This window comes from Dermacentor silvarum, chromosome 10 (assembly GCF_013339745.2).
Source record: "Dermacentor silvarum isolate Dsil-2018 chromosome 10, BIME_Dsil_1.4, whole genome shotgun sequence".
NCBI classification, from domain to species: Eukaryota; Metazoa; Arthropoda; class Arachnida; order Ixodida; family Ixodidae; genus Dermacentor; species Dermacentor silvarum.
Window position 1 is genome coordinate 64,013,849 of NC_051163.1, and position 22,591 is coordinate 64,036,439.

A 22,591-nucleotide genomic window follows, 5' to 3' on the forward strand; every position below is an offset into this window, starting at 1 on the left:
TGGGTTCAATTCCAGCCGCAGTGGCCACATTCCCATGGAGGCGAAATACAAGCAGTGCTTGTGTAGCATGCATTGGGTGCACATTAAAGAATCCCAGCTGGCCAAAATGAATCCTGTGCTCTCCACCACAGTGTACCTCATAAATAAATCGTGTTTTTGGCACGAAACATTCCAGAATTTAACTTAATCTTTTTCCTTGGGTAATGTCAAAAGTGAGAATGAAATAGAACACACTGCACCATTTTTATTGTTCTGTTTGGATGAATGCATAAAGATTTACCGGAGTTTTTATTATCGTTTTTTTATTTATCATGAATTTTTTTCTCTCTTATTGTGTTGCAGGTTTCTCGGCCCTGCCAAACTGGGAGACACCATCCTGATGGAAGCGCGAATCACCCGTGCAGGACGTACAATTGCCTTTGCTGAAATGGATATTCTCGACAAAACCACCCAGAAGATATTGGTTCAAGGGACGCAGACAGCATTAGTTGTTCCTCAGAATTAGCGGTGTCAACAATATTGGTACGAAATTGAAACTCTTCACCAAGTGTGTTGTTCTATGCTGGTGTGTTATGTTTTCCCTGCAGAGTATTGTCATCTACTGGTTAACATAAATTTTGGTTTGATGTGAAAGTGAAATGCAGTGCAGAGAAAGAATGGCTTGGGTGTTTGTTTACAAATGGTTGCGTAATAGAGCATCCAAGCCTGTGTGAACAATACTGCTGCAGAATGTCAGGAAGGTGGGCGTTATTTCACTTGCTCTAGTATATTGTCACATGCTGAGGTCTTAACAAGCTACATTTGCAGACAACTTTTCTGACCATGAAGGAAAGCTTTAGGTGTTTACATTATGCACAAATATTGCTGCTGCGAGTAGTTTGGACATTTTTGGTGTTGCTTTTGGTTTCTCTGATGTCAAGTAACTTGTTTGCTTTTACAGAAGCAGCCACACTTAAATGAATTGAGCAGTGGTTTTAAACCTGTAAACTACTGATGTTATGTAAAAGGTTACTGCCAGTATACCTAGTCTGACCAAAGAGGGTAGGTATATAAACTTAAGTTGACTCACAAGAAATGCAAAAAAATGCATTTTTGAAATTGCTGTGCAGGTAGCATAGCATGATGTCATATCTGTCCTTCATTCACCTCATGTATCATGCCAGATTTTGGACTTTCACATTCATATGGCCCATGAAGCCTCTTACATCACTGTGTAGCATTTTTTTTAAGGCATCCATCTGCAAATGCACATAGGGCACCTGTGATTTCTTGTGGTTACCAATTCGTATTGTGTCAGGTTTCATATTCAAGATAAGAAAGCACCTTATAACATTGTTAGTGGTTCATTTATACCTACAAAAATAGGCATCCGTTATTTCATACGTAGAGGTGTGTAAACAGCTTCTTGGTATGTTTTTGGTATCACCAGATGATACCAAAAAATTTAAACGTTCTAGTGCGAAAGAATGAGAAAGTTGTTTATTGAAACACCGAGTAATAAGCGTACATTTAAATACGCTTTTCCAAGATAGAGTTAAACTGGAACACTGGTTGCTTTAATGAGAACTGGAAAGCGCCGTCTTGCTAGATGCATAGCCATCACTCTTCTGTCCTTTCCCATGCACACGCACGAGAGGGGGTTCACTTGGTTCTCTCCAGGTTCAAGTTACACCACCACCGAAACCGCTGGTGGCTCCACTTGCACAGAGGTGGCGCCATCTATTAACCCTTTGAAGGTCGAATTATTTTGAAAAAAACTTTCCCAGATGGGGGGGTCAAATTACTTTATTGCGGCTATTGAATGTACAAAATGTATAAAGTCGGGAATAAATAGTGAAAAAAAAATTAGAAACAGTATTTTGATGTCGGCATCACTCAGAACTCCAAATGTTCAATAATATTTCAGAGTGTGGTATTCCTTGAAACGCGGTTCTACGCACAGCGCCTTATCGCAGTCTGCACACCAAAAACGCGTGTCTGTTCTCATCTTGGGGTGACGAGTTGTGTTAGCACACACATGACATCTCTGCGTGCGGCTGCCTTGGGCAGAGGTCTGAGGCACCCTCTCTGGGAAGTGGCCGCTTTGCCGTGCATCTGAAGAACTCCACGGAAATTCAGTAAACAAGGAGAGCGAGAATACCTCGTGAGCGGTGGTGATAAACAAGCTAAGAGCAGCGCCAATCAAAGTAGAAATCAGCTTCCGCCGCATCTGCAAGAGAGTGCCGACAAAGAGAAAACTCACGTTTCGCGCGCCTCCGTTGCGATCATTTGGCGGAACCGAAACCGCGTAAGCGCGTTGCCGCAGAGAGCGAGAATACCTCGTGATCGGCGCTGATAAACAAGCTAAGACAGCGACAATCAAGATAGAAATCAACTTCCGCCGCCCCCGCAAGAGAGTGCCGACAGAGAGAAAACTCACGCTTCGCGCGCCTCCGTTGCGATCACGCGGCGAAACCGAAACCGCGAAAGGGGTGCTGCCGCAGTCTGCGCGACGCACGCGCTGAAGCTAGAAATCAGTTCTGTTTATCTCCGCAACAAGGTAGCACAAATGGCAAACGCTTCTTGTAAGTCCTAAAAGGTGGCAGCACTTCCCGGTGAGCATGCATCGTCATTATGGCGCGAAATTTCAAACGGAGGATCGAAACCGTACCCGTACGGCAAAGACCTTGCGGGACAGAAAACCGCCGCCGTACAGATACGGCAAAAACCTTCAAAGGGTTAAGCACCTCACACACCAGGCGCGTGCACACTCAGCAATCCTGCAACTACCGACCGTGCCAGTCGGAACCACTGTCAGTACTTTCCCAGTTAATCTCGTCCTTGCCCCAAAGCTTTAGCTTGTCCACTGGTGTGATGCTGCTGTATATCCGTTGTTTCATACGTAGAGATTTGTAAACAGCTTTGCATCTTGGTATGTTTTTGGTATCACCAGATGATACCACAAAATTTAAACGTTCAAGTGCGAAAGAATGAGAAAGTTCTTTATTGAAACGCTGAGTAATAAGGGTACATTTAAATACGCTTTTCCAAGATGGAGGAAAACTGGAACACCAGTTGCTTTGACCAGAACATTTGTTTAGGTAAAAGTAAGACGGGGAGACTGGAAAGCGCCGCCTTGCTAGATGCGTAGCCGTCCCTCTTGTCTCGTTCTTTCCCATACACACGCACAAAAGGGGGCTCACTTCGTTTTCTTCAAGTTGAAGTTACACCACCTCTGAAACCGCTGGTGGCTCCACTCGCACAGAGGTGGCGCCGTCTATTGAGCACCTCACACACCAGGAGCATGCAAACTCAGCCATCCTGCAACTACCGACTGTTCCAGTCGGAACCACTGTCAGAACTTTCCAAATTAATCTCGCCCTGGCCCCAAAGCTTTAGCTTGTCCACTGGTGTGATGCTGCTGTATGCTCTCCTCCCGCTCTGTGCAATGAGCAGCATCCCGATCCGATATCGGTTGTTGGCCAGTTTTTCTGTAATGATTTACGGCCCTTTGTATTCTTTCTTGAGTTTTCTTGACTCGCCACACGTTATTGGCTCTCACTTAACCAAAACGACATCTCCCAGTTCATAAGTCGGTGCTTCCGAACGCGCCTGCTCTTTCCGTTGATCTTCACAAATGCTCTCTGCCGCAGATGTTTGCTTAGCCTCCATTTCACGGTCAAACTCTTTGGCAAGAGTGTCAACCATGCAGTAACCGTTGATGATTCATGGCTTAAAGTTGAACAGCAGTCCGAACAGCGTAGTCTTCATAGCTTGGGGAAGCGTATTGTTGATTCCCCACTGCATTTGAGATAAAGTCATGTTCCAGTCTTTGTTGTCCGTGTCACGCTCGGGACCGTTTGAGTAATCATGTGATTGTATCGCTCGACTTGACCATTAGCTTGTGGCATCGCAGTGGCGTTTTACACGTGCTTGATTCTGAAGGCCTTGAATTTGGTGCTCATGAAAGTACTCATGCAATTGGGGGTCATGGTTGGTGGCCCATAAATGCTTGCCACATCGTGAAGAAACTGGGCGGCCAGTCCTGCTGATCTGTTCTGAACTGCTCGTAGTAGCATAAAGTTCATGAAACGATCAACGGCCACTAGTATGTTGGCATTGCCAGATTTGCTTCTCACAAATGGATGGAAGTTATCGATATGGATGGTGTGAAAAGGCTTGCCAAGGCTTATTCGATACTGTGCAGCTTGCCCAGTCTCTTCCAAGCAGGAACCTCGTGAAAGAGACATTTGATGCATGTGGTGATATATTGTCTGGCGTAACACTTTGTGCCTGGAAACCAGTATGTTTCCTTCAATTTCAACAATATTTTGTCCAGTGTCAGCACTCACAATACAGGGGTATTAACTGGTTTAATGTGAGAGCTTGAATAAAAAAAATATTGCAATACAGGATAAAAACACAGAGCCGTTTTTAACACGTCGTTCTCGTTCGAGTCTCTTCTTCGTCTCGCATCTGTGTTAATTGCTCGAGCAGCTCGAGTCCCTCATGCAGTGTCCCAGTAGGAGAGGAGGGACTTCGAAATGCGGCGTCTCGGTGGGTGGCACAGCAGGTGGTGGCGTTCGCTGCTTGTTAGCCGATTCCTCATGCGAAGTAGGGAGAGAGGCGGGATGGACAGCGGAAGGAGGTGCCTGCATTTCAGCAGCGTTTGAGGTGACGCGGGGTAATATGTCTCGTACTGCTAACACGGCTCCCCAGAAAATTGCGCCTGTTCTCAGGCGCACGTGGCGTTGTGGGGTGGCAACAACTCTGCGGTGTCTAGGACAGGTTCCTTATATCGTCCGAGTTGCTCTACATTGACTGTTTTGTCGTTGACCTTGCCGGGCGCGTGGAGAACCCTACTGATTGCTGTAGTGTTCTCTCCAGTGAGAGTCGTTATTTGGAAAGGGCCTTCGTAGCGAGCGTCCAGCGCGCACCGTGAGCACCTACGGTGCACTCCTCTTAAACAGAAGAACTTGGAGGAGATCCATAAAAGTGTTCCATTTATCAGAAGTTTCATTTAAGCAAAGTACACGTTTCATGAAGCACAACTTTTTTTAAGTAGTACTAACCCCTACTTATCTACATGGACAGGGAAAAAGCAATCAATTGTGGTTTGCTTGGCATGCTTGAGGTGCCCCTGCTTGACAGGCTTGCCAGAAATTCGGGACAACCTTCACGCTCAAAATAGCGCTGCAAAAGTTCGACTGCTCCTTTAGCTGCACTGTCTGGCACCACTGCACTCGGAATAAGGTCATCGCACTCGTCACTGGAGGAGGGTTGATCTTCGCCTTGTGCTTCAGCAGTCAGTTCCTCAAGGCTCTCCTCGCGACAGGTGCTCAAATTCTCATCAATTGCCTCGTACTCCTGCTGCGTAAAAGGGGCAGAGGACACTACCTGACTGAATATGCCATCAGCATTGGCGTCGGCAGGGATTTCCTCTTCATGAAGCATTTGTTCTTGTGCTTCAAAGCCTGCATGGTGGAAGCACCTCTGTAGTGTGGTTTCCTCCACTTGTTCCCAGGCATGGACCAGAATGTGGATGGCCAACAACAAATCTGTGTTGTAGCTCTTTCCATTGTCTGTGCAAAGTAGCATTCGGTGAAGCAGCTGGCTACGGTAAAGAACTTTGATGTTCTGTATTACGCCTTGATCCATTGGCTGGATCACAGCTGTTGCATTGGCTGGCAAGAATTCAAGAGTGATGGACTTCACTCCTTCCACCTTGCCATGAGCAGGGCAATTATCCACGATAAAGACAACCTTCCTGCCTTGCTTGGAAAGTCTTGCATCTTCCTCCTGTAGCCAGTTTTCAAAAATTGCCATAGTCATCCATGCTCTTCCGTTAGCATGGTACGTAACGGGAAGGTCTCGGAACACCCTTGAAACAATGTGGGTGCTTCGACTTTCCCACTACCAACAGCTTTAATTTCTCGTCCCCTGCCATATTTGCGCCTGCCAGTGCAGTAATTCGATCCTTACTGCGTTGTCCTCCTGTACAGGCTTCACCTTTGAAGGCAAGTCTTTGATGGAAGCACCTTGTAATAAAGGCCCATCTAGTCGGCTGTTGAAAACGTCCCGCGGCTCATAGTTCCGCAAAATTTCCTGCAGCCGCCCTTGTGGCCATGTCAGTGCAAACTTCTCTGTTGACAGCGGCACTCTCACCTGAGATAGTCTTAAAAATGAGGCCAGGCGCTTCTTAAATCGGCTTAGCCATCCGTCGCTTACGGCAAAGTTTTCACTGCCCATTTGCAGCGCTATTTCTCGTGCCTTCTGTTCCAAAATGTGTCCGCATTATGGGGAAATTCGCACTCCTCCCACGCTTAAACCACAAAAAAAGAACCTTTTCCAGTTTTTCATAAGGTGTCGTCCGCATCCGCATTCGTTTTGATGTAAAGGTTCCATTCTTGACAGCACATTCAATCGCTTCTTTGTTCTTCGAGATCCGCGAGAGCGTCGACTTGGGTGTACCGAACTTCTTTGCCACCTCTATCTTGGACAGGCCGCTTCCATCGAGCTCCTGGAGAATTTGAAGCTTCGTTTCAAGCGGCAGTGCTTGATGCAGCCATTTCCTTCGTGTTCTCCATCGTGCTGCAAGTCGGCACACTCATAGGCCTAACACACTGCAGCTGCTGGCGCAAGAAACGAGACCTGGCTACTGGATTGGCTTGTCCCAAGTACGGTGTTGGCTATGAAAATTATGTATTTCATGGTTGCGAGACTAGTTTGGCAGTTGAAACCAAAAAGTCGCCTGTGCAGTGTCTTTTGTGCCGTTTAACCGCAGGTAACAAATAAGTGGTGTTTCGATTAACTGAAGAATTTTACGACTTCATACATAAGAAACCAACCAAATAATATTATTTAGCTCCGTTTATCGGTAGTTTCCGCTTAACCGAGTTTTGTTTATTGAGAGTCCACTTAGTTCGAGTAACACGATATCCCCTGGTTGGATGCTCGGCATCCGCTGCCTTTCGTCATACCAGACCATTGCTTTGCGTTGGTTTTGTAGGAGTTTTTCTCTTGTATCTTCCCGACCCTTCGCCAGTTCGTGCAACCGTTGAGACCCGTCAATGTCTTGCTCAGCTGATGCAAATTGAGTTCTCCCGGCAGTTTCTGATCGTAGCCATGCATGAGCCGCAAGGGGCTGTGACTGCCATGACCATGTTTCGTGTCCTTGATAACAAGTATGGCTCAGGGCTACTCTTTCTTCCACATGTCTTTGCTGCTGATGATTTTGCACAGCAGTTGCGTGAGGGTGCCGACCATTCGTTTGATCAAGCCATTTGACTGCGGCCAGTACGGTGGGGAGTTTGCATGTGTTATTCCAAGCCTGTGATGAAACTGGCTGGTTCGCTTGTTCACGAATCTCCTTGCCTGGTCGGTGATTATGATGCTCAGAACTCCGAATCGTGGAATCCATCTGTTTGGCATGAAGTCGAGGTAATGCAGCGACGATGTGCTTGGTATGGCTACGGCGTCCATGTATCTTGTGGCGTGATCGATGCACACGAGAATGTGATCTCCCTTTTCATTTAGCGGTCCTGTCCACCGCACCATGTCGGCATTCGCAATACAGGGGTGTTAACTGGTTTAATGCGAGAGCGTGAATAAAGAAAAATATCGCAATACAGGATAAAAACACAGAGCCGTTTCCCACACGTCGTTCTTGTTCGAGTCTCTTCTTCATCTCGCGTCCGTGTTAACTGCTCAAGCAGCGCGAGTCCCTCGTGTGGTGTCCCAGTAGGAGAGGAGGGACTTCGAAATGCGACGTCTTGGTGGCTAGCACAGCAGGTGGTGGCGTCCGCTACTTGTTAGCCGATTCCTTGTGCGAATTGGGGAGAGAGGCAGGACGGACAGCGTGGCGAGGTGCCTGCATTTGAGCAGCATTTGAGTTGACGCGGGGTAATATGTCTCATATGCTGCTGACAACAGCAAAACGTCCGATGTCATGGCAAGCCTTTACTATGCGCCAGCACGCGTACCTTGGCACCACCCAAAGAAGGCGTGGTGCCGAATCGCCCTCATTCACCTTTTTGAACACCTTGCCGTTGCTGAGATGGTATTTGATTTGAACACACCAGTGTTCTACTCAATATCGAAGGTTAACTCTTGACGACAGTGCCACCATCTGCCGATTTGAGGCAGGAGATCCTTCTTGATCAAGGTTGCTCGCACAGCATTGCAATCTGTGACAACCGTGAATTTCAGTCCGATCAAATCTGTCCGAAACTTTTCCAGGGCCCACACAACCGCTAGCGTTTCCAGTTTGTGGGAGTGGTGCCTTTCTTCATATTCTATCGTTAGTTGGCTAGCATAAACAAAAGCCAGAAACTCCCCGCTCACTTGCTCTTGCAGCAGTATTGCTCTGAGTCCATCCCTACTGACATCCGTATGAACTTCAGTTCTTGCTTCGAACAAAAAATATCTCAGGACAGGTTTCTGAATCATCCGTTTCTTGATCTCGACGAATGCGACGTTGTGCTGCGTAGTCCATACCCAGACCTCATACTTGGCCGTCAACTTTGTCAGATGTTTTGCAATAATATTGAAAGCCTGAACAAAGTTTCTGAAGTAGCTAATGAGACCCAAAAGTGGACACTGTTGGTGTACGTAAGCGGGCTTTAGGAAGTCGGCAACGCTCTGGATTTTGAGACTTCCTGGTCTCACACCTTCCGTAGAAATGTCGTAGCCAAGGTAATCTACTCGGTCGTAGAATAGGTAACACTCAATCGCAAAGTCAGTGCCACTCACAGAGAACAACCAAGATCATTCGCAGGGATTCAAATCCTTCTTCCACAGTTGTCGTCGGGAGCAAGATGTCATCCATGTATGCAAGTGCTTCTGTGTATTGCAGTGGGTGAAGAATGGCATTGATCATTATTTGAAATACTGCTTGGCCATAGGCCAAACCAAATGGCATACGGACGACTTCATAATGTCCATCGGGTGTGATGAACGCGGTCTTGTGTCTGGACTCCTTTGCAATAGGAATCTGATAATAGCCTGATGCAAGGTTGAGACTCGTGGAAAGACATTTTCCTCTCAGACGGTTGAGCTGATCATCAATTAATGGCAGTGGGCAACGGTCCTTTCTCGTCACTCGCTTGAGTGCTCTGTAGTCGACGCAAAGTCGTCGCTCTCCTGTCTTTTTTCGCACCAGAAGGATAGGACTCACATAGTTGGAATTGGAGTTGACGACGATGCCTGCTTGCTTTAAATCTTCGATGACCACCTTCATGTGCTCTCAATCCGCAAAGGAAAGCCCATATAGGCGAAACCTTACAAGTACCTCAGCCGTTACTTCAATCTTCATTTCCGCGGCATTTCTGGGGCCAGTCTCTGAAACGCTGTCCGCAGAAGAGTCGTGATACTCCTCGATGAGTTGACCTAGTTTCTCCACAATGCTCTGGAGGGACGCTTGAGCCAGTTTTGAAGTTCACATTCGCCGATGGATGAGGTTGAGTGGCACTGCAGCTTGGCTTCTCATCCCACATCAGCTCTTCATTGAGGTGGAAGACTTCCGCTCGCGCTAGCCGCTCGTGGGCTTTGATGCTCAGTTCGTGGTTTGATATGCTCATGACGGGAATGCATGTCTCGTTGGTTGTATCGACGTTGATGACGCAACATGGCATGCAATGTTCGCGCCCCTCTTGGCACCTAAGTTGGGCATCCACAAGGACATCTGCATTGTGTTCGCTGCCTGTAACGTAGAGTTTAACAAATCCAATATAGTTTGGTGTAACCACTGTCGATTCCCTGGCCCAAAGGCACCCTGGGCACTTCGAATGATCTGGTATTTCAATGGACTGCAGTGTGTCATCACTCTCGTCCACGTTCTTCTGTTCCTCGCAGATCCTAAAGGTGTTCCGTCGCCTTACAATTGTAACATGAGGTTGCTCGGTGAAGGGCTATCCCACGGTGAGAGGTATCGCCTGTGACTTGTTCGGCACGATCAGCACAGGGACGTCAGCTGTTGCTTGATCGACTATGAGGTGAACGTTTGCCTCACCACACAGCGTCACACATCCTGATATGTAGCCTCCGATGGAGAACGGCTTGTCTATCGCCAGACATTTCATTCCAATGTGGTCTGCATCCTCTCGCCGAATAGTAACGCACCGGCTGCCAACGGTCACCATATGCTCTCAAGTCGTGACCATGAGCTTTAGCCAGAATAAAATACTTTTCGTTGGCCGCGTCCGGTGCACGGATGTTAAGATTCACAATGCTCTGAAAGAGGCACAGCCCGCTCTCCTTTGCAGTTTTGAGCTTCGTGTCCAATGCACTTGCAAACGTTGCACCTCGCCCTCCCCTGCGGACTCAGGTAGTTGAGAAAGGGGTGACCGAGATGATCGTATTTGTTGCAGTTGACGCAGCACGGCCCACCTTTTTTGTTGGAGAGGGTTTTCCTCTTCGGTTCGGACAGAGTGTGCTGTCAGGTCTCGTTCACGGTCGTTTCTGCTACCTGGGTTCCCCCGTTGCCATGACCTGCAAGATTTTGAATCCCGCTCCCTTTCAGATGGTTTGAATCCTGGGAGCCAACGGTTCCACTGAGCTCTTCGAGGTGCTTGAGACATTGGAGAAGCTCCTCTGGAGAATCATATGTCGGGTGTTGATCGCTCTGATGGAGTCCTAATCATTAAGGCCAGTTACTGTGGAACCTCGTTGATACAATCTTCGCGGGAACCAGAAAGTAAAACATATCATTCAAAGCAATCTCCAAAACGTAAAAAAACAGACATGGTGAGAAACTCACTAGCAAAGTTTCCTGTGGCATCGAGTGATACTGCTCTGCATAATACGCATGTTAAGTGGAGCAGCATCACTCGGCACCACACAATCCACAGCCAACACACTTTTACTGAGCAACCTTAAAATAGCTCGTCAGTTTTTGCTGAACTTTTTTTTCAACGTCTATAAAAAAGTTCTTTTGAAAGATAAAAAATGAAGCCGCCATTTCCTCACTCAAAAACTGCGCATTTGCGATGAAGCCCTGAAGAGTGTCTAATGATGTGAGTGTGTGGCCAGCAGTTGAGCACCAGTTGCCACAGCTGTCACCACCTCCTTCGGTGCCGTCATCTTGGTCGTCGTCACCGCTGTCTTCCGTGCTTTCATCTTGGTGGTCGGCATCTTCAGTGGTCGCCTCTGCAATAATGTCTTCCACACTGCACAACTTGCATGTTGCCATATGGTCATCTGCACACACAATCTCTGCTGAAGAACCGTCCACATTCAAGTGATCCCAATCCAGGATCCTAAGCATTATGTCGTCTTCCTGATCACTTGGATGTGTCGCAAGCACCGTAAAATCCAGATTTTTTAAAGCACTTAGTGATGCTTTCTGGCTTGACACGATCCCACGACATCGCCAAAAAGTGAATGGCATCGAGAAGGGTCAATCTTCCAAGTTGCTGTCCGTCCTGTGGATCTTGGCAGAAAGCCGCCGCACCGGCAGGCTTCGGAAATGAAATTTGACATTGCTAATAATACCTGCATCGAGGGACTTCAAGTGGGCTGTGGTGTTAGGTGGTACAAAAATCACCTTAATGTTTCGTAGCCAGCCAACACCATCCGGGTGCACTGCACAGTTATCAAGAAACGGAAGAATGTTTCTGTTTTTAGCAGACATCTTAGGCATCCAGCAATGTCAGAAATTGAGTTTTAAAAAATCACCAGTCACGCCTTCTTGTTGGCTTTGTACATGACTGGAAGGCTTGGATTACGCGAGAAACATTGTGGCTTCCAGAATTTGCCAATAACTGTGCGCTTCAGCTTCTCGCTTCCATCAGCATTGACACAGGAAAGCACTGTCACCCTTTCCTTGCTCTTCTTTCCTCCTTGGCACATCTCGCTCTTCATGCCAAGACTTTTCTCAGACTCGAGGTTGATATAGATGCCCGCATCATCACCATTGAAAACATCCTGTGGTCGATACTGAGATATCAGCGCTGGCAAAGTCGATACCCAGTCTGATACGACCGCAGCGTCGACATTCTTTCCTTCGCCGGAAACTCTTTTGAATACCAAGCCGTGTCGGGCCTTAAACCAATGCAGCCACCCATTAGAAGCTTGGAAGCCTTCAATACCCAAGGACAGCGCGATGTCATTGGCCTTCTCCTGTAAAAATTTGCCGTCAATGTTAACACCTGCCGCTCTCACCTCTTAAACCATGCCAGGAGGATGTCTTCCATTGATCCATGCTGCACATTTTTTATTTGCTTCACACTGGCACCGATGACTTGCACTTTTCTGCGAATCTCTTCATGCTTGCTCATGATGGTGTTCAGTGTTGCAACCGACAAACCAAGTTTGCTTGCCAGATCCACACGCTTCTTCGTTGGGTTTTCTTCGAGCTTCGTCATGCTTGCAGATGATATCAAGTATTTCTTTCAATATTGGTGCCTTGCATTTCCATTCGCTAGGCAGTGCCATGAGTCTCATAAATGCACCACTTCCACGCTCTAGAAAGCTATGTTCCGCTCTGATTCAAGTTTCTTTGTGTGAGCATTATTAAACGGGAAAAAAATAACACTGCATTCAGTCGAACACATCATGCAACACATAATTCAAAAGCCGATGGTAAAGTACTTGTCAGCATTACAATGCAAGTTTAATGAGGAGGTTGATGGAATGTTGTTTTGTCTAGTAAGAGCACAATTAGTAACACAGGCTACTGGCTGATGTTTAAAATGCTAACAGTGTGGGGTCATTACAAATGCCTTATTAAAAATGAGCTAGTTATCACAATAGTTGGTCATATGCTTGAGCATTCATCCCAAAGCCCGATAACATGTTCTGTAAAATTTGTTTGTACTTTCTTAGTGTGCATGTTGTTGTTTGGGTAACCAGCTGTTTCCGGTGCAGTCTTGCTATTAACTTTTCATTTTTATTTTTCTGTTAGATTGGCTCCTGCTTGATCTTAGTTACCCACGCGTGACCCATGTTTGAATGTGCTCGGAGGTGGTATGTGATGCCACGTGGCACAAGGAAACCATGTTTTGTGATGTTTTATTCACAGTGAGAAGTTTGAAAATTGAAGTTATCAGGACTATTACTCTGATGTCGTGTAGCGAGAAAATCCAAGGATGTTTCAAAATTGCATTTGTAAATATAGATGGGAAGTACGTCACAAGACCTGGAATTGGAAAATCTATGTTCTGTGTATGTCCCATTGCACCTTATAAATGCTCTCTAATTGAGTGTGACTGAAAATAAAATGTAAGTGTTCTACTTATGATCAGAGACATCACAAAGCACAATGTGTCTAATGAAACACTCGCATGCTTGGTCACAACCTAAGGATACAATGGTTTGTTTATACACTGTTGCTCAATTCATGGAGACTTTCTGTAAATGTATGTGCTCATTTCCATGATGTCACAGTGGAGGTGAACTTCCTTGAATTTTGGCATCTCTTGGTAACTGTTGTAGAAAGAGGAGCCACAAAGGAGAATGTGCATTTGGTTTTGTGGTTGAAGTGTGTGCTGAATTCTCAGGTCGTCATGAAGTCTAGAAGATGTACTAATAAACGGTGACATTTATGCAATGTTGTCCAATAACTGCAAGGGCGCAGTCTCTCATGGCGTTTTTTTTTTTTTTTTAGTGGAAGCAACTCAACTAGTCCCGTGCTTGAACTGTTAGAATATTTATGATTAATAAAAGCACCGTGATATTTTCTTGATGCGGGGAAGCATTCCAATTTTGTGTGGTTCTTTATCTTATTTCTTTATTTGGGAAGGCAAACTAGTCGTGACACATAGTGTGATACACTATGTGTCACTATGAATCTCAGCTTATTTGTTGGTGTATTAAAAGGAAGCAAAACAAAAGTTTCGGGACAGACTGACAAGTAGTGAGCCTGCCAATGAAAGGAATGACACAGGAGTACCAATGTCAAGGATTTTTTGACATAGTCACTCAGCTATGTAACACATTTTTCTCACCACTTCTCAAGCTGCGATATGCCACCACAGTAAAGCTGTTCTCCTTGGTCGCCACGGAGCTGTTTGCCTGGGGGAACCACGGAAGTGGCTGATCAGCAGCATCCTTGTGGCTACGTTTGAATGCTACGACACATTGTTTCACTGTTGAATACGATTGTGCTGCCTCACCCAGTGTTGACATCATGCCCTCATGAATTTGCTTCCCAGTTGAACAGTTTCGATACATGTACCCAATGCTGGCACCTTCTTTAAATGTCCTTACTTGTGTTGTCATGTCTACTCAATCACTTATTCGTTCACTATATGAATAGGGAGGCTTTTCATGTCATAATTTGCCTAAATTACAACACTCGAAGGCATAAAATGAGATACCTGTACTGCAAACGACTAATTTTTTTGTAGGTAGGTTCACTAGTTGTCAACCCCCTCATAGCCATTCAACAAGCTTTTCAACCATTGCCTAAATCCCAAACTAATTCCAAGTTCCCAAATCATCAGGACAAAGAATAATTTGTACTTTTGCTAAAAAGTGCTGGATATAACATCTGAAAGATGCAGAAACATATCACTTGCCCAAGGTTTTCAGCTTCTCTAACCTGGTCCAAACCAAAAAATATATATTGTGATTCTTGGCAGGCATTGAAGCTAGCTGCTTTAATGCCTGCGCTGTGCTGCCAAGCAGTCACTCTGTAGAGTTGATGCACGGCTGCAATCGCAGAAATTATACTGTATTTGCACGATTCTGATGCACACCTTTATTGAATAAAAGTGTGTTCAAATTTGCATGCGCATTAGAATTGTAACCAGTTTTACTCAAAATCAAATACGAAACCAATTCTTGCTAAAAAATGAAAGCTCAGTGCAAGGTAGCTAGCCACACTGCTATCGAACGGATGTTGTTATTTTATGCCTTGGTTCGCGGTTGCCATTTTCCAATTTGCTGTGCCTGTGGCATTTCTAATGCATTAGGTGCAACTGAATGTTACTTTCTGTGGTTGGTAGGCAGCGAAAAGGAGGTGTGATCGGACACCGATAGCGACTAGCCGCTAAGGTACAGCTGGATACGTGTCTGTGTGCCTTTATATGCTCCATAAGGTTGTTTCAACATGGTATGCGTCGATTCAGGTTTTCTTGATGTGCGTGATAGAATCGGCACCAAGTTATTTTTTTAGATATTTGGGCGGTAATATAATTGCGCGTTACAATCGGGGGCACGGTAGAATCGTGTAAATGCAGTATTTTAATGCGATAGCGTTAAGCGCTCCGTGTCGCAGAAAATCCGGTGTCGGCGTTAAGCATCGGCATCTGGCGGAAATAATCACGCCGAACTACATCATCCCGAACCACCCCGACCACACAGGCCCTCCGCGTGTGTGGTCGGGGTGGTTAAAGTAAAATCCGTCAGAAAAATTGTAAAGTACGACTTAACCACAACCTACAAGCGTGATAGTGTCGGATTGTAATTTCAATATACAGTTAAACCTGCTTATAACGAACCTCCATATAACGAATTCCTAGATATAACGAAGTTTTTTATTTCCCTTCGTTACTCCATAGAAGCACATGTATTTGAGACCTCTACGTAACGAAGTGGCAGCGGGAGACCCCCTCGAAATAATCAATTTTTCCTGCCGACAACCTAGAAATATCGCCCCAAATTTGTCATTTTTGTGCGAGCAGCAAACAGAAGCACCTTCTCCTCCGCGACGGAATGCGAAGCGGCAGCGTCGCGCTTGGCGCGCTCGGTATTCACGGCGACTGCGAGGCGAGAGCGAGCGCACGTGTGCGAGCGTGCGCGAGGCGGGCCTGCATCCCTCGACCCGGCGATGTTGCTGCCGCGGGCGTGACCTTTCCCCCTCCCTTCATTCAAACCTGATCCGCCGCTTGCTGCAGCTGGTCTAGCCCGCCAAGCCGGCACTCTCCTTTTCCAGTTGATGTTGCCGAAGAAAAAAAAAACGTTCTTTTTTTTTAACGCGCTGGCAGCGCCACTCTTTGGTTACTGCGCAAGTCTCTGCGCTTCACTTCACTAACCTGACCCTAGGTGACACTGTAGGGCCGTTTATAGTCCGACGTAACGCGAGCGCGCGCACGCTACGTCACGTTGGCGAAAACGACCCCCTCTATTGACCCTATAGTGAACTAGAATATACTCTAGTGGTGCGACCGGCCGGGCTCCGGCGTCCTCTTTTTCCACGGACGCCGCGAGATGGCGCCACCGCTACCATTCCTAGCAGTTTCGGCCGCGTTGTAGGGTTCCTTCAGTAGTTTCAGCAGCTGTTCTAACGCGCGTTTGCTTTCTGGTTAATGCAAACATAAAATAGTCAGGTTAGTCACTGCGTGGCTTAGCTGTTTGTATATACCATGACGACCAGTATATATATTTTTTTTCCATATTTAGCACCCGCACTCAGAACCTTCGTTACCCACTGATCGCGATTAATTCCTCAGTTCTAACGCGCGTTTGCTTTCTGTTTAATGCAAACATAAAATAGTCAGGTTAGTCACTGCGTGGCTTAGCTGTTTGTATATACCATGACGACCAGTATATATATTTTTTTCCATATTTAGCACCCGCACTCAGAACCTTCGTTACCCACTGATCGCGATTAATTCCTCAATATAGGCACATATGCGTTTGGCTTTGAATTCAATATAGTTGTGGTGAAGGCTTATTATGTAGGAGGTTACTGTACAGGATACAGTGCGCAGCATCGAACGTGAAAACAAGGACATCTGTTTATTTAACTCATTTAACAGCTTTTCGAAAGTATTCCAACGATTCGCAGCACAAATTACACATCAGATAGACATGAGCGCAACTCAACACCTACTGACCTTTAAGCGTTGGGTGCTTCGCGTTTTTTATCATTACTCTGGTTTAGGCTTTCACTTAGGAAGTGCAGCTGAGTGGTGATGTAATAAAAGCTGTGACCTCAGCTGCAATGCCCTCAGAATGGTCAGGACAACCAAGCTGGTTTTTCTGCTTCGCGTTAGGTTGGCTTAGGATGTCCAGTATGCTGTCAGAGTGTAGCTTCAGCAACACGTTGTGAAAGCTTTTTTCTAGATCAAGAAAAACTTATATAGCAGGCTAGAAGGGTAAAGCAGGCCACCATTGTTCTTCATGCGTTAATTTAATTTAATTATGGGGTTTTAAGTGCCAGAACCACGATGAGGCACGCCGTAGTGGGGGACTCCGGAAATTTGGACCACCTGGGGTTTCTTAACGTGCACCTAAATCTATGTACACGGCCGGGTGTCTTCGCATTTCGCCTCCATCGAATGTCCTTCATGCGTGTTAACTGTGCTAGGTTCGAATTTTCAGCCGACTTCTTTGGCATTCGAAGTTTCAGGCACTCTTCGCAGCCCGTCTTTAGAATGCACTTCCGAGCTACGTACCCTGCTATGTAAAACATCAGCCGGTTATCACTGGCAGCTGTAACACATGACGCATGATCTGGCGCACTATCTGTGAGCAACGTCTGTGAGGTAGCTACGTTGCCATTCTCTGCAAATTTGTCAATTAGGTGCTGTTTACCAAATGAAAACATTTCGGTGCCAGAATTAGTGGGCAAAAGGGCATGGAGAACTGCAGGCTCACAGTTGCCCTTTGACACTGAGTATAAGGCAAGATTGTTGAAGCTGTACATGTACTATCGGCCAAGAAAGTAAACGGACCACGGGACCGGTGGCCGGAGCGGCTGCCTGGCCACAACGGGGCGCTGCTGTCTTGCTCCGCGCGCTTGGGTCGAGAGTGCCGTGGGTGACGTTAAGCTTCTCCCTCGCTCTCGCGCGGCGTCTTGTCACGCTTGATAAAATGTATAGTGCGTCGTCCGGTTGCTCTGCTGCTGGCGGTCGCGATGAAGGGGACCGCGCATAGCCGGTATTCAACCCATGGCGCTGTCGCGCAGTAGCCGATGGCCGCACGGAGGTGTTCAAACTGCACGGCAAGCTTTGCCGGTGCGCAAAACACGTGACACCATCTAACCTCGCTAACTCGCTGCACGAAGGTGGGAAGGCAAGATTTGGAGCGCATCTCTCGTCGTCAGCACTTCCCTTCTGCTGGTTTTAAATTCCGTGTCCTTGTATTCTGGCTTAGTCTTGCCGTAGAGAAACCTGTAATCGCGTACAGTTTTCAGTAATCTCCCTATTGGAATCTCCCTAACGATGTAGCGAGCGCGCACGGAGAAAGCCACGGAGCGAAAATCGGACGGCGCCGTCGCCGCGGGAGTCAAGCCGGGGGCAAGCCGACGTAGCTACGGCCACCATTACTGCGTCGCTGATTGGTCACGTCGGCGTGCGGCAGCCGGAGGACGTTGCAAAAATGGATCTTGGATCCATTCTCTGCACGGCAAGGAAACCTTGACGGGCGCGGGCACAACCGACCGCGCACGTCAGCCTGAGAACATCAAACGGTGCACGGCAAGTCGCCGTGCAGCTAACGCGAACGTGCCTTTATCTCGCAGGCGTGAAAGAGCGCGTGTCAGCCGCCGCTGCAGCGCCTTGCCTAATGTTGCCTAAACTCTAGCAACAAGGGACGTAGGCGACAAACACTAGTATGAAAGGTAAGGTCAATATAGGCAAAAACAAAACAAAGAAAACCAGAGCAGGTCTTCGTTTTTTCACAGTGCCGGGGTTTGATTCCCTGCGGCCGTCGGCTACTGTGCGTCAGCGCCCTGGGTTGAATACCGCAGAGCAACTGGACGACGCACTAGACATTTTGTCAAGCGTGACAAGACACAGCGCGAAAGTGAGGGAGAAGCTTAACGTCACCCACGGCACTCTCGACCCAAGCGCGCGGAGCGAAACAGCAGCGCCCCGTTGTGGCCAGGCAGCCGCTCCGGCCGCCGGAGCCGTGGTTCGTTTAATTTCTTGGCCGATAGTACATGTACTCGCAATTCTAAATGTCCGCACGGCACTCGAGTAATTTTGGAGAACACACCGGTAAACGTGCAGTCGTCACTTCGTGGCTGCCGACGCAGCGGCTCGCGAGTCTCGGGCAGCTGTACCCACACGAACCGTCCGCTCCGATGCCCCGTCCGCGCTTCCCCTGGGAAAAGGCGCAGTAGCGCCACGCGAAACCGTAGCGGCGGTCCGTGGCGTTTCCGACCGCCGAGAGAGGCGGCGCGGCCTTCCGATCGTGCCACTAGAGTATATTCTAGTTAGAGTGTACTAGATAAAGGTCGAGTGGGCCGAACGGCGCTCTCCCGCTGAGGCGCCGCGTGTGGAAAAATTTTGCGAGGGCGCTGCGAGCGAACTGGATTGGGGCGGAGACGCGCTCCGCGGCATATTCAACGCACTTTCGCTGCGGGCGCCGAGGCCGATTGCGCATAGTACGCTCTTAAAATAGTGCTTTATTTCAACCGCAAATTTATGTTTACACCATCTTGCCAAACATATATATTTGAGGCATGGATTATACAACGCGTCGTCTTCAGTTTTGTTGTCGTTGTCAAGCGCGTCGTCTGCTAGCGAGCGCGCGTTCGCTACGCGGACGCTGGCGGCGCCCAGTTTTTCTCGCAGAACGTCTGTGTAGTACATTTGTTTTTATGTTTTAGTTCCTTTGGTGCGCTCATGATTCTTGACGGCGGGTACCAAAGGTAGTTTCAGTCAAGTGAACCATTGTTTTTAACACTGTCTTCTAAAAGCAACTGGCATCTCTGCAACATGAAGCTACGTACGAAAATTTTATTATTGATAGCGTGTCATTTTACGCACGCTTCTTGTCGGTGGATATTGATTACGAACAATGATCGAAGAAAACAATAATAAAGTGAAATAAACCAGGTTTATTAGCTGCGTGGCGCGAAGAATGACCGATGTATTTCTACGTAATTAAATCAAAGGGTACATTGAGAATGGTACAAATGGTACAGTGAGAACTCCCGACAGTGCACGTTTGCATACTAAACACATGTATTAGTGAATACTGCACATAAAACTCTCATTCGCAGAAATAATATTCGTAGCAGGCAATTAAAACTATATATATATCTGTGTGTGAGAGAGAGTTATTGATATGCTGTACGACGCTGAACAGTCGTTTCCGTACGAATGTAACGCATAACAGCACCGATGAAGTCTCAAAGGTGAGTGACCGATGCAAGTTCGGACTGTTATTCCGAATGATTGTGCTGCCGGAGAGTTGTGGCTGTTGCGCAGAGGCGCAGTTCCTGAGAAAATTAACGCAGGGGTGTTAATAAGTCCGGCTAATAAGCTGCTAATAAGCCCTGATAATAAGTGTAATAAGCTGTCATTCAATATAAATGCCCCGTTTTGGGGCAGCCTGTAAATCTGCTAACTTGATTAAGGCAAGGAAAACTTTTTTTTTTTTGTCAGTCTCACCATCTTTGCAACCCATTAAAACTGGGTGCCCCATGTGGTACCACACTTATCTTCTTGAACGAACGCAGCAGATCTACACATATCTGTACGTGTATGTGAGGTATGCCGTTTCTCTAATTGCTTCATTATTGTCGTTATGATAGTGCGTCGAATAACTGAAAGCAGCCGTTTATAATATACAAGCTGCTTAGTTGAGCGGACAGACATTTGGGAATGGCATTACATTTATGCATGAAATATAGGATAAGCGTAACATGTTTTTTCTCGGAAATCAGACTCGAGAATAATTTATTTTGTTTACACTCCTAGCAAAAACACGAAGAACGCAGCCACCTGTCTTTTTTTTTTTTAGTTCAAACAAATTTGTGCGTTTTACGTGGCAAAACCACGATATGAGTATGAGGCACCCGGTTTAGATTTCCCCACCTGGGGCTTTTTAACGTGCACCTAAATAGAAGTACACGAGTGTTTTCCATTTGTTCCCATCGAATTCCGCAACGGATTGAACCCGCGAGCTCCAGTTTAGCAACGCAACGCCGTATATCCACTATACCGGGTGTTCGAAATTAAGGTTTAGGGGATTTTTAAAAATCTCCTGTCAGTTAGCACAATTCTCATTGATGAGCTGGGTTATTCGAAGAGGCGGACATTAGTAGCACGAGAATCGAAACACCTATTCAACTTATTAACAAAATTGATTAATGAACTTCTTAGTTAATTACTTTACGACACATATTGCAATTTACGAATTGTAGCCGGTGAGGTTGCAAAACGCATCCACTTGAAATGAATTTCCAGAATGACACCAGAATGACACCGACCGCGATAAATGACCCCGTACCCATTACTCCGCATTCTGTTACGCGAGTAAGGCGGAAACTTGAATACAATGTTGTGCTGCAGTTTTTTTTTTTGTTTTTTGTTTTTTTTTTTTCAATAACGATGCTTCCCGTAAATCTGAGTACCCGCCGCGGGGGCTCAGTTATTGCGCTGCTGAGGACGAGTTCGCGGAATCGAATCCCGGCCGCGGCGGCCGCATTTCGATGGAAGCGAAATGCAAGAAGCCCGTGTGCTTGCGTTGTAGTGGACGTTAATGAACCCCAGGTGGTCGAAATTAATCCGGAGTCCTGCACTACGGCGTGCCTTATAATCAGAACTGGTTTTGGCACGTAAAAAACCCCAAAAGAAGAACGAAATCTGAGTACAAGGTGCCGGATGGGGCAGATATGCTTTACTTGTTTGAAGCGGCAAGCAGGAAGGTTACATATGTTTCTCCGTTTGCGTTCCGCAAGACCTACTGATGAAAAAACTATATGCGGAACAATACACACGAGAGATACATGCTGCTTGAAGAACGAGAAAAATATTTGTTCTCCAAAGGGAACCGTACAATAACATAGTAGAATGAAAGCCGACACTGCGGCCGCAATGTACGGGCAATCACCGAGCGGCATTAAAAAATAAAATGAAGAGAAAGAAAGGCATTTGTTCTTAAGACATATATACATGTCATATTCGATTATGAACACCATTCGAGAGGTCTGAACGCAAATACCAGCGCGCGAAGTAGTGCGATTGACCCTGCCGAGCAGTATCGCCAGCAGTTTCCAACGGCGCGACCTTGATGCGGCCCAATCCAGTTCGATCGCAGCGCCGCCACAGTATTTTTCCACGTCGGGCGCCTCACTGCAAAGCATGCGCCGCCCCAGCCGCTCGTCCCACTCAACCATATTCTAGTACACTCTAATTCTAGTGCACTGAACGCGCTGCTGCCTATATACAGACCGCACATATACAGACTTTCCGCCTGAAAACGGGATGCCGCGATGAACAACGGTTAAATTGAATGGCCTAACCAGCTTCAGTCATGTTTCAGTAACTGTTTGTGCACCCAAAAACGCAACATGTTTGATCAGACTTGATTTCACGACAGCGCCAGCTGCGCGCGGCTCGGCCGCCATGTGCCATTACTTTCGCGGCGCCGCCGCATGAAGGCGCCTCCGGTCCAAATTCATCCCGCGCCCGGTGCCTTCGGTAAGCGTTAAGAATCGAGTAAATACGGTAAGCGTTTCTTTTTCGAATTTTCGTGCCGAACCTGCATATAACTAAATCATCTTTATAACGAAGTTTTTCGGGAATTTGTCAATTTCGTTATATCCAGGTTTAACTTCACGAGAAAAAACCTGATAAGCAACCACGGACCTTTGAATGCTATCGCGTTCCACCCCAATTCTGATGGTGTTTCGCTGCAGTTTGGTTATAGGCAGCATTGAGGAGAATGTTGAAAACTAAGCCTTTCTAAATTTTGATCGGGCTCCATGTCGCAG

General features: G+C 46.8%; 2 protein-coding genes across 3 annotated transcripts in view; one reads left to right on the top strand and one right to left on the bottom strand.

Moving 5' to 3' along the window:
* LOC119465859 (acyl-coenzyme A thioesterase 13) overlaps positions 1-22,591 on the top strand; it is a 60,670-nt gene that overhangs the window by 18,217 nt on the left and 19,862 nt on the right. The window contains exon 3 of one of the 2 annotated variants that reach the window (XM_037726338.2): positions 343-1,751. The exons of the other annotated variant lie outside the window; for it this stretch is intronic. Coding sequence (XP_037582266.1) covers positions 343-505 — 163 coding nt within the window. The 3' untranslated portion in view covers positions 506-1,751. Of the gene's footprint in view, positions 1-342; positions 1,752-22,591 lie in introns of those variants that run through there. 2 annotated transcript variants of the gene reach the window in all.
* LOC119431598 (tigger transposable element-derived protein 4-like) lies at positions 1,954-12,527 on the bottom strand. The gene is made up of 2 exons (XM_049657112.1): positions 2,285-12,527; positions 1,954-2,067 (listed from the first exon to the last, which is right to left on the bottom strand). The coding sequence occupies exon 1, from the start codon at positions 5,809-5,811 to the stop codon at positions 5,062-5,064; it is 750 nt and encodes a 249-aa protein (XP_049513069.1). The 5' UTR covers positions 5,812-12,527; the 3' UTR covers positions 1,954-2,067; positions 2,285-5,061.

Excerpts from the sequence above, each read along its gene's own strand:
- LOC119431598 (XM_049657112.1), bottom strand. The coding sequence starts at position 5,811 with ATGACTATGGCAATTTTTGAAAACTGGCTACAGGAGGAAGATGCAAGA.